The sequence below is a fragment of the Coffea arabica genome, chromosome 1c, assembly GCF_036785885.1.
Source record: "Coffea arabica cultivar ET-39 chromosome 1c, Coffea Arabica ET-39 HiFi, whole genome shotgun sequence".
Lineage (NCBI taxonomy): Eukaryota > Viridiplantae > Streptophyta > Magnoliopsida > Gentianales > Rubiaceae > Coffea > Coffea arabica.
Window position 1 is genome coordinate 6,651,675 of NC_092310.1, and position 12,343 is coordinate 6,664,017.

General features: G+C 35.1%; 1 protein-coding gene across 1 annotated transcript; it reads right to left on the minus strand.

Annotated features, from left to right (window-relative positions):
• Positions 1–236: 236 nt before the first annotated feature.
• LOC113736791 (delta(12)-acyl-lipid-desaturase-like) lies at positions 237–6,240 on the minus strand. The gene is made up of 3 exons (XM_072084017.1): positions 6,212–6,240; positions 5,493–6,142; positions 237–834 (listed from the first exon to the last, which is right to left on the minus strand). Exons 1-3 carry the CDS (start codon positions 6,238–6,240, stop codon positions 260–262), a joined length of 1,254 nt encoding a protein of 417 aa, XP_071940118.1. The 3' UTR covers positions 237–259.
• Between the last annotated feature and the right edge of the window lie 6,103 nt (positions 6,241–12,343).

Below are 12,343 nucleotides of genomic sequence, written 5' to 3' on the forward strand. Positions count from 1 at the left end.
AGTGAAAAAGTTTAGGAACTAAATTAGCGATTTTCCATTCTTTTTCTACAGATGAACAAAAACCATATGACTTCCTTTATGACTTCCTAGAGACATAGGCTAGGAATTTACTAGCACATGGTAACTTTACTTTTACACTTATAGACCTACATTTCACCAAACAAAAGAAAACTACTTTCTTGTTTCCCCACAAATTCGCTAAAGATACAGCTTCACTAAAAAAATACAAATATTAGGGGATCAAGATCAGACACTCTCCTTAAAAGTTATTCTTGTACCAGAAAACGCCCTTGCCGCCTTCATCTGGCTCAATATAAAGACACTCTTTTGCCTCCCTCCACATCGCTTTGTAGACGGGAGTGCCATCAAATTGGTAATACTCTCCCAGAATCGGTTTCATTGCTTCAGTTGCCTCTACTGCATAATAATGTGGCATTGCTGAAAAGAGATGATGAGCCACATGTGTGTCTGTGATGTTATGGAAAACCTTGTTCAAGATACCATAATCTCTATCAACGGTTGCCAGCGCGCCCCTCAGCCAATCCCACTCAGATGAATCATAGTGTGGCAATGAAGGGTGAATGTGCTGTAGATATGTGATCATAACACAAAAGCCATTCACAATCAGAAATGGTACTCCATATATGCAAACCAGCGTGGGTAGCCCTTTGGCCGATGCGAAGCCATAAAGCAGATAAGATGTTGCAATGACACCAACATCAGAAATGTAGATTTGAAGCCTCTCGTGATCATTGTAGATTGGGCCATAAGGATCATAATGGCATACGAAACGATCATATGATCTGCCTGAAACATTGAACACCAAGTACAGGGTGTTAGAAATATTTACCATCGTTAATTAATCATATTTGTTTATGCTACCTAATTAGTGGAGTTAGTGGAATAACTAGTGGGATTAGTGGAGTATCTAGTGGAGTTAGTGAAGTTGCTAGTGGAGTGAGTGGAGTTATTGGGATAGTTAGTGGAGTTAGTGGGATAGTTAGTAGAGTTGGTTTAAACTCTATAAATAGAGTAATTTCATGTTATAAGTTGTGTGAGTTTTACAAAGAAAGAAACATTTGTCCTTTGCTTCTCTTATTATTTGCCTCAATATTTGTATCAGTGGTATCAGAGCTAGGTTAGTGAGTGAAAACAAAAGTGAGTTGTGAGAATTGTAAATTACGATGGCCACCGATAATTTTGTGCAGCCAGCAATTCCTCGCTTTGATAGTCACTATGATCATTGGAGTATGCTAATGGAGAACTTCTTGAGATCCAAGGAGTATTGGCAGGTTGTCGAATCTGGAGTAGCAGAGCCAACAGCCGGAGAAATATTGTCAGAGGTGCAAAAAATGGAGTTGGAAGCATTGAAACTGAAAGATCTTAAAGCCAAAAATTATCTTTTTCAAGCTATTGATTGAGCCATTTTGGAGACAATTCTTAGCAAAGATACCTCCAAACAAATTTGGGACTCCACGAAGAAAAAGTATCAAGGAAATGCAAAGGCGAAGCGGGTGCAGCTTCAAGCTCTTCGGACCGAATTTGAGACTTTACGCATGAAATCAAGCGAATCAGTCACTGATTATTTCGCAAGAATGATGGCAATCGCTAACAAGATGAGGATCCATGGAGAAAATTTGAAGGACGCCACCATTGTCGAGAAGATTCTTCGATCAATGACAACAAAATTTAATTTTGTTGTATGCTGTATAGAGGAATCGAAAGATATTGATGCAATTTCAATTGATGAGTTGCAGAGTTCTTTGTTAGTTCATGAGCAAAAAATTAACCAGCAAGAGAAAGAGGAGCAAGCACTGGTGGCTTTAGGAGAAAGTCACTCAACATGGAGAGGAGGCAGAGGCAGAGGCAGAGGCAGAGGCAGAGGAAATAATGATCGTGGCAACCAACAACAACAATACCAGCACCAAGAAAATCAATTTCAAGGAAGAAGAAGAGGACGAGGAGGCTATCCATTAACAAATCAAAGGCCAAAGCCAGCAGACAAGTCCAATGTTGAATGCTACAAATGTCATAGATATGGCCATTATGAGTCCGAATGTCGAACTAATTTGAATAGACAAAATGGAGAAAGGACAAATTTTGCAGAAAAAGAAGAAGAAGTGTCTCTTTTGATGGTGTGCCACATGAGTGAAGAAACTCAACAAAACACGTGGTATTTAGACATCAGTTGCAGCAATCACATGTGTGGAGATAAGAAGGCATTCTCTGAATTGGACGAGTCATTCCGTAACACTGTCAAGTTTGGTGATAACTCTACAATTTCTGTTATGGGAAAAGGAAGGGTAATTATCCAAGCTAAAGAAATTCTTCTACCCACACTATTACTGATATTCTTTTTGTTCCAGACTTAAAGACAAATTTGCTTAGCGTGGGCCAGTTGCTCGAAAAAGGGTACGAGATTTCAATCAAAGATGGTGTATGTCAGATTCGAGATGCAAAGTTGGGGTTAATTGCTCAAGTTAAGATGACGGCAAATCGTATGTTCCCACTCTATTTGCAGAACTTGACTCATTCATGTTTCTCTACAAAATCGAAAGATGTGGCATGGTTATGGCATTTTCGTTATGGACATTTGAATTTTGGTGGACTGAAAACTTTGCAACAGAAAAATATGGTAGCTAGTTTACCTCAAATCACAACTCCTTCAGAAGTTTGTGAAGAGTGTGTTGTTGGCAAACAACATCGAGATAGCTTTCCAAAAGGAAAATCGTGGAGAGCAAAAAATGTCTTGGAGCTGGTTCACTCTGATCTATGCGGACCCATAAATCCGTCATCTAATGGTGGAAAACGTTATTTTATGACGTTTACTGATGATTACAGTCAAAAAACTTGGGTCTATTTTTTGCAGGAAAAATCTGAAGCATTTTTAACGTTCAAAAATTTCATGACTCTTGTCGAAAAGGAAGCAGGCAAATCCATAAAATTTTTTCGCAGTGATTGTGGTGGAGAGTATAATTCACAAGAATTTATAAATTTTTGTGAGGAGCATGGAATTCAGAAGCAACTTACAGCAGCTTATATGCCATAGCAGAATGGTGTTGCAGAGAGGAAGAATCGTACAATATTGAATATGGTGAGGAGCATTTTGACAAAAAGTGGTGTTCCAAAAAATTTTTGGCCTGAAGCTGTCAACTGGAGCGTTCATATATTGAACAGAAGTCCCACACTTGCTATTAAAAATATGACGCCTGAGGAAGCATGGAGCGGACGAAAACCAACAGTGGATCACTTCAAAATTTTTGGATGCATTGCCTATGCTCATGTTCCAGAGCAAAAGAGGACAAAGCTAGATAACAAGGGGGAGAAATGCATTTTTCTTGGTGTTAGTGATCAATCCAAAGCCTATAAGCTGTATAATCCTATCACCAAGAAAATTATCATCAGTCGAGATGTAATTTTTGATGAGGAAGATTTTTGGCCATGGAGCAGCAATATTATTAAACAACAAATACCTGCTGATTTTGATAGAGTTGACGAAGAAAATAGGCAGCAGTTGACAGAACAAATTCCACCAAATGGTCTAGATAATGTATCAAATTCCCAAATAGTAGCAGAAGATGAAGGACGGCCTCAACGTATTAGAAAAAGACCTGCATGGATGATTGATTATGAGGTAACTGGAATTGATCAATCTGAAGACCCACTTACATATTTTGCACTGTTTTCCAATTGTGATCCTACAGTTTTTGAAGAAGCTATCCAAGATTTGAAGTGGCAGAAGGCAATGGATGAAGAAATTGCAGCTATTGAACGAAATAACACTTGGGAGTTAACCAATCTTCCAGAAGGACAAAAATCTATAGGTGTCAAGTGGGTGTACAAGATGAAATTTAAGGAGAATGGAGAAGTTGACAAGTACAAGGCACGTCTGGTAGCTAAAGGCTATAAGCAAGAGTTTGGAGTGGATTATGGAGAAGTCTTTGCTCCAGTCGCAAGGCATGACACGATTAGGATGATGATAGCATTGGCAGCACAAAATTCATGGCCTATCTTCCAATTGGATGTGAAATCAGCATTTTTACATGGTGATTTACAGGAATAGGTATTTATTGATCAACCTCCTGGTTATGTGAAGGTTGGAAGTGAACATAAGGTATACAAACTCAAGAAAGCATTATACGGGTTAAAACAAGCTCCACGTGCTTGGTATAGTCGTATAGATGCTTATTTTTCTAAGGAGGGATTTAAAAAATGTCCATATGAGCATACACTTTTCATAAAGATTGGAGATGGAGGTAAATTGCTGATTGTTTGCTTATATGTTGATGATCTTATTTTTACTGGGAATGATAGTGCCATGTTTGAGAAATTCAAGAAATCTATGATGGCTGAATTTGAAGTGGTGCAATCTGCTGATGGAATTTTTGTCTCTCAAAGAAAATATGTGCAAGAAATTCTGAACAGATTTCAAATGTCGAATTGTAATTATGTTAGTACGCCAGTTGAAGTGGGTTTAAAATTCATCAAAGAACCAGGAGGAAAGAGGGTTGATAGCACCCTTTACAAGCAAATTGTGGGAAGTTTGATGTATTTGACAGCAACTAGGCCTGATATTATGCATGCTGTAAGTCTTATTAGTAGATACATGGAAAGTCCAAGGGAGACACATCTTCTAGCTGCCAAGAGGATTCTTCGATACTTGCAGGGAACCATTGAGTATGGATTATTTCACAAGAATGGTGAAAAATCAGATTTGTTTGGTTTTACTGTCAGTGACTATGCAGGCGGTTCTGATGATAGAAAGAGTACGTCTGGATATGTGTTCATGATGGGTTCAGCAGCTATTTTATAGTGTTCAAAAAAGCAACCAATTGTTACGTTATCAATAACTGAAGCAGAGTATGTAGCTGCAACTGCCTATGCCTGTCAAGCAATTTGGTTAAGAAATATTCTTGAAGAGTTGCATTTTCAGCAAGAAGGAGCAACTACAATTTATTGTGACAATAGTTCTGCCATCAAACTCTCTAAAAATCCAGTTCTACATGGAAGAACCAAACACATAGATATGAGGTTTCATTTTCTAAGGGAGCTCACAAGGGATGAAATAATTGATTTTCTCTACTGCAAAAGTGAAGATCAGATTGCTGATATAATGACCAAGCCATTGAAGTTATCCACGTTTCAGAAATTAAGGAAGCTGCTTGGAGTCTGTGCAGTTAATAAATCATATTAAACTGAATGTTTGATAAACTTTCAGTTTAAGGGAGGGATTGTTAGAAATATTTACCGTTGTTAATTAATCATATTTGTTTATGCTATCTAATTAGTGGAGTTAGTGGAATAACTAGTGGGATTAGTGGAGTTAGTGGAGTTGCTAGTGGAGTGAGTGGAGTTATTGGGATAGTTAGTGGAGTTGGTTTAAACTCTATAAATAGAGTAATTTCATGTTATAAGTTGTGTGAGTTTTACAAAGAAAGAAACATTTTTCCTTTGCTTCTCTTATTATTTGCCTCAATATTTGTATCACAGGGGCCAACCCAGTGTAAGCGTGACGGCCAGAGTGATGACTCTACCCAAAGGGTTGTTCTGGTACTTGTAGTACCACACCATTTTGGATTCTGTCTTCGGCACAAAGAGTTCATCATGTTCAAGTGATTGAACATTTGAGTGGTGGCGGCGGTGGCTGTATTTCCACGAGAAGTAGGGGACCATAAGCGCGGAGTGGATGACAAGACCAACAGTGTCATCCACCCATTGGTAGTCGCTAAATGCATGGTGACCGCATTCGTGGCCAATCATCCAAACTCCAATGCAGATACAGCCCTGAAGAATCCAATAAATAGGCCAGGCAAGGTAGTTGTATGGAGAAGGAAGGAGATGGAAATAAGTTGTAGCAATGTAGTAGAACAGAAAGACCAAGATAAGGTCACGAACAAGATAGAAGAATGAGCGAAGGAACGATCTCTTAAAGCAGTGAGGTGGGATGGCTTTCTTGATATCACGGATAGTGAACGGAGGCTTCGAGTATGGGACTCGTTTGAGAGGTTTCTTCTTGCGTGCCTCCGGCTCCCATTTTTGGTACAGTGCTCTATCTGTTTGACTCAAGCAGATCACACGGACATTGTGGATGAATTTATAGCAGAAAAGCTTAAAGATTAAATATTTCTTAAGGATATTCTTTCTTAATTATAATGGAAGTAATTCTGTTATAGAACTGCAAAAAAGAAGGACACTTTTGATGGTTTTGTACCTGCTGAGAGTCGTGTTATGTTTTCTCATATTTATACTACTCTCGAATGAAACAAGGATAATGTGCTCCAAATCCTCTATCCCATTTCTGATTTAAATCTCCATCTTACTCTCTATTTTCTTTCCATGTGTAGTAACATACCAAAATAGAGTTGCAAGAAAATTTGAACATGACGGGAAAAAAAAAAGCGGGATAAAGATTGAAACAAGAAATATAAAAAAGGGGAAAAAGTAGGATAACAACTGAAACCAAATATGTGATAAAGGATTAAAAACTAGAAAACGACGCCTATCCTGTTAGTAGTTAACTAGTTATACATGAGCACTATAAGCCGCGGGACAAGTACACCAGGCTAATGTAACAACGTTTGGCATTTCAAGTGTAGAATGTCAAGGCAAATTTGGCTTTGACTTTAGCCTATAGCACGGGATTAGGGAAGAGAACCTGACAGTGATAATTTTCGATCATTACTGGCTGAAATATCTTACCGTCGAACAGGTTTTCATATATTCCTACCAATAGTACACACGTTTTCATGCCATGTAATGGTTTGTCAAGCCATATTTAAGTACACAAGTTAAAATATACAAAGAACGTATCTTGTAAATGATATTATGGTCGTAGATATACTTGTTTCAATTTGCAGAGTGCCCATGACTTCAAATTGGTTTTGCTGGTGTTATAGTAACTATCTTTTCTCTGCACACTAATTCAGCAATACCATACAAATTGACAACATATTCCAATATGTGCAGACGGCCCTAGATTAGACACCTGTCATTTTTTTTGTTTGCATATTAAATCAAGACTCAAAATTAGAAATTGTCATATTATTATCTAGTAGTGTTTTAATCAAGTTAGGGTATTAGTAATTCTATTTGGTTCAAGTTATGGTAGTTTTATTATTTAGGAATTAGTTTGAGAGCCTCGTTATGGTGTGTGATTAATATATTATTGTTGATATTTATTCCTCTTCTCCCACACATACTTGCATCATATACATTGATTTTATAAAATATATCTCCTTTATAATGTTTTTGTGAATTTTTTGGGTTCTACATTTGGTATCAGAGTCCTAGATTCGAGAAATTGATCCTAAGGTGCCTATAGACATTGAAGCATTGACCCAATTACAAGGGTTAATTGTTGGTGTTTTCTGTTGTCAGAGTTAGAGCATGAAAATTGCTGCGAAGAAATTAGTTGATCAAGTTAGACCACAAGGTTAGTTATGAAGTGCCTGGTTTGTGAGGATCAGACCACAAGATTGGTTAGATAATTGTCAGATTGATTGAAGATGTTACGACAGATATTGGAGAAGAATTCTGTCAGTTCAATTGTGATTATGAATAGCACAAAATGAATTGTTAACAAGTTGACATTAAATTGGACAACGAAAACAACCTATCCAAAAGCGTGGATTATTTTCGCAAGTGAAAAATCAGTTGAATGACGAGATAAATCTGTCCAAATGCGTTGAATATTGTAGCAACAAAAATTTTTAAAGATGAAAAATTCTGATAGGTTGCATTTTTGTCATTAAATTTATGATTATTTTTTCCTTGATTTTAGCCAAATGTTGAATTGATAGATTCTACTTATATTTAGTAATTGTATTGATTGTAGGGATCTGGAGCGAAAACGAGTTAAAAACGTGAGCTCCGTTTGGATTAGCTGTTTTTCACGGTGTTTTTGAAATATTTTATTGTATCAATGTAGTTGAAAAATTTTTACTGTAGATAAGGTTATTTTTTGCAATTTTGGCATTTTAAGGTTTTTTTCATGTTTTTGGTGTTTTTGAACTTTTTTTTATATTTTTTAGGTTGCTTTTTTTTTTGTGTTTTTGGTATTTTGAAGTTTTTTTTGGTATTTTTGAGATTATTTTTGTTTGTGTATTATTGTAATATTGTAGTTGAAAAACTTGTTTTCAAAAAATGATCAATCCAAACAGACCAATGATTTTTAACTGGATTTTTGTATAATTCGGCGTGGACGCATCAAAATCGAATTCTGCATGCACAGAGGTTCGGCATTTGGCATGTGATTTCCAAGCTTTAAATTGAAATTGCAAGAATCAAATGTTCCATCGAATGGAAGTCTTCTACTCCTACTAGGATATGAGTCAATTTATCTATTAGAACCATTAGAAATTTTCTTATTTAGGGAATAGGAGATATTGACTTGTTGTCAATATTGATTTCGCTTAGTATTAGTAGTTTAGTAGGAGTAGGAAACATAATAGCAGGAGGCATTATCGTTCCTTTAATCTTTTCTTTTCTCCGAGGGAGAGAATTAGTAGGAGAGTAGTACTAGTTTAGCAAAAGAGAAGAAACGTACGGATGAGGGACTATTGGCTTTCGTGATTTTTGAGACTTTGTTTCTGTCCCAAAAGACTAGTAGTTTAGGAGGAAGCAAAGAACCGAACGAAGAGTTTTTCTCTTCGTCTCTTCTTTTGCTTTTCTATCGTTGGACGTTCTTGCAACTTTTGTCAATGAAATTGCTTGGATTATTTCCAACTATGAGCAGCTAGTTTTTCATTCTAGTCAAGAAGTTATGGAGAATTTAGTTCATTTAAAATTATGAGATGGAATTGATTATATTTATTTCTTTTATTTTACTGGTATTCGTATGTTCTCTGATTTAATTTTTTTTATGGTTATTATTTTATTTGAATATCAAGGGCATTTGATATTTAATTTAATCTAATAATCTAAAACCAGTTAAAGCATTTAAATCCGTAATTGTTTAATTACTTTAAATTAGTGGTGACTGACATGATTGAATTTGTGTCAGGAGAACATATGAGCTAATTTAAAATGACCCTCGTAGTATGTTATTTGGTTAGAATAGGTTTTCTCTAATTTTTAAGACAATTGGGGAATTGAACTCTAAAGTCGTACTTAAGATTATTTCTTGATTAGAACGACTAATGGTCGTACTTTGATCACCGATACGGTAAAGAGAAGTTGATTGTCATCGCATGTTTGACAGTTATAAATTATTTATCAGTGAGTAAATGAAATTATCATTGCATCGATGATTAATTGAATGAACCATCTCCGAAGTTATTTCTTGACTAGAGATTATTCATTATTGATTTAATTTTTCTAAATTGTCATTTAATTTTTATTTTATTTTATTTATTTGAGTTGTTTAATTATCCTCAATTATATAAAAATCCCCTCCATACTCTAAACTCTAGAAGAAATGAATTTTCCTAATTCTTGTGGATTCGACCCTACTTATCACTATAGACAAAATGTACATTTTATTTGTGCAGATATTTATTATTGCACAGATTAGATACTTATCAATTTTTTTTTGAGTTCATCTTATTTTTATTTATATTTTTCTCTTTTTTTTGTTTTGCTAGTTTATGGCTACTAATATTCAGTATTTTGGTAATAGATTGGATTTTATTCTTAGGAGAGGTAATGAGACTCGTGTTTTTTCTAATGATCAATATTTAGATTCACTAACCTCTCATGTAGAAAATTTGGCTGTTGCAACTTGAGAAATTTGTCATGTCTCGAATCATCCAATCGACATATGCCCCATATTTCAAAAATGACTTGAGTGCCCCAATCAATATTTTTGAAAATTTTTCACCCTAATCTTGAACATGGTATGACCCTTATTCAAATGCATATAATCAAGAATGGTGGGATCGCTCCAACTTTAATTATGCAATAGAACCAATCAATTTTCAATATCAATATCAACAGTAAGAGTCTCAAGAACCATCATCCATATCAGGTATGTCTCTTGAAAAAATGATGAAATTACTAACTACTAATACATATCGATTTCAACAAGAGACACAAATGAAAATTAGAGAGATGGAGGATGGAATATGTCAACAACTATTATCCATATCAAGTATGTCTCTTAAAGAAATGATTGATTATTTTCAGCTGGAGATACAAATGAGAATTAGAAGGATGGAAGATCAAAGGCATCTATTTGCAGCTACAATGAGCCAATTGATTTCTCTAATTTGTGAAGAATTTCCCTCACAGACTATTATCGATCTTGAGAAAGATGAGAGTGCAATTACCTTGACATGTGACGAGAAGCTGCAAGAGTTCCAGGGAGAAGGATCTACAGATGCAGTTTAAAAGGAAGTTGAGAATGAAAAAATAAAAATCCAACCTCTAATCATTGAAGTGAATGAATCCAGTAAGCAATTCTCAAATATAGTGACACCTCCTCCATTCATTAGCCAACATTACCCTGACTCTTATTCTATAATTTCTACTAGTGCAATTGATTTTATTATACCAGAAATTTTTTAGTCTCATGGCAGGAATAAGTTAGGAGTTGTTATGGCCAAATATGTTGAATCAGTAAGTACACGTGATGGAGGAACGAGTGAAGAATTAAGTCACTGTTTAACTATTTGACGTCATCTACTAGTCAATGGAAGAAAGCAACTCGTGTGCATAAGGATCATTCTATTTACGAGAGTTATCAGAATTAAATAAAGAATGAAACACTAAAATGAGTTACACGATTTATCCTCTGTAAATAAATATGGCAATATCTAGCAAAAAAATTAAAGAAAGGCGCTACTTGGAAGGCAACTCAAGAATTTTTAATTTTAGTCATTTCATGTGTCTTGATTAATTCTTAGGTGCAATTTAAGTGATTGTGTTTCTTTGTATCAGGAAGTAGTTTACTGGAAGACGTGCTCAAGTTAGAATTGACTGTTGAATATTCCAATGTCTAACAGATTTTTTCAGGAGACTCTTCATGATTTTGGTGTGCCTCTGCTTTCTAGTCACGTGCTAAGAAAAAAATTTCACTATGCAATGTCCAAAAACTCCGAATCTTTATGACGTGCCCGCATCTTCTGGTAACGTATTAGGAAGAAATTTTCCAAATTCATGATCAGAAGACTCTTCCACTTTTTGATGTGCTTGCATCTTGTTTTAGCGAGAAGGGTAAAAAAAAAACAGAGAGAGAGAAGAATTTTCTTTTACCTTTTCCTTTCCTTTTCTTTTTCCATTTTCTTTTTCTCTCTTTTTTTTCTCTTTTTCTTTTTCTTTCTTTCTCCCTTCTTTCTTTCCTTTCTTTTTCTTTCTTTCTTTCTTTACTCTTCTCCGTCGCAAAAGCTCTATATTTTCAAGATGATGCAGAATCTAGCAGCATTCTTTCATCACGTAGGATTCAACCCACCTTTTGCTCCTGACTCGTAGCCATTTGTTATCTCCTTCACGTTTAGGGAAGTTTCGTTGTCCCTTTTACTTCATATTTTGTTCTTTATTTCTTATATTGGAGACAATGTAAGATTTAGGTGTGACGGAATAGTATATTAGAAGAGTACAAATATAGGTATTTTTGTTGAAATTTTTTGTTCGATTTTTTTTCGAATTTTATCCAATTTTTATCTATCTTTGTGCATATTTGTAGTTATCCCTAATAAAAGATGGTTAGATGTATCAAAATTTTCTATTACTAAGATTTTATGCTCTAAGGTGTCAAGTATGACGTGGTAAGGTCTAAGGGTTTCTCTTTGGTGAATAGTTGAGATTTTGTGATTTTTGCAATTTTTGGTTAACTTTTCTAAGCATTGTAAATATTTGTCTGGCATTTTTTGTGTAAATTGATTTAATTATTAATCTTAGTTCTCTATGTTTAGGAAATGAAGTGGGCTTGTGTGGTCTTTAAATTTAATTTGGTGCTTATTTATGAATAGTATTTGGTTATACTCCACTGGTTATTGTTGCCTAGTAACCGGGAATTTTCATCAAAAGTGTCGACTTTTGCATCAAAAAGTGGCGATAGCTATCAGTATGTGATGTTTAAGTGATGAAAGTTGATTAACTAGACTCCTTTATTTAGTAAATGTTGGAGTGCGCTGCTACAGACTTAAATGGCTAAGAACTAAGCATTTCCCCTGGAAAAAAATTAAGAAAAAAAAAGGATTTAAGTATGGGGAACATCTTTAAACAAAAAAAAAAAGAGTGTATATGAATATGAAAGTGTATGAATAATTTGTTGGCCAGCTGATCCATGGATTGTAATGTTGAAATTTTGATTAATAATCAAACCATTTGTTGACGGATGCTAGTTGAATATTTTATATTCTTAAATTAGTTAGTCGGGAATTGGAAGAGTCCATAGTTTTAAAAG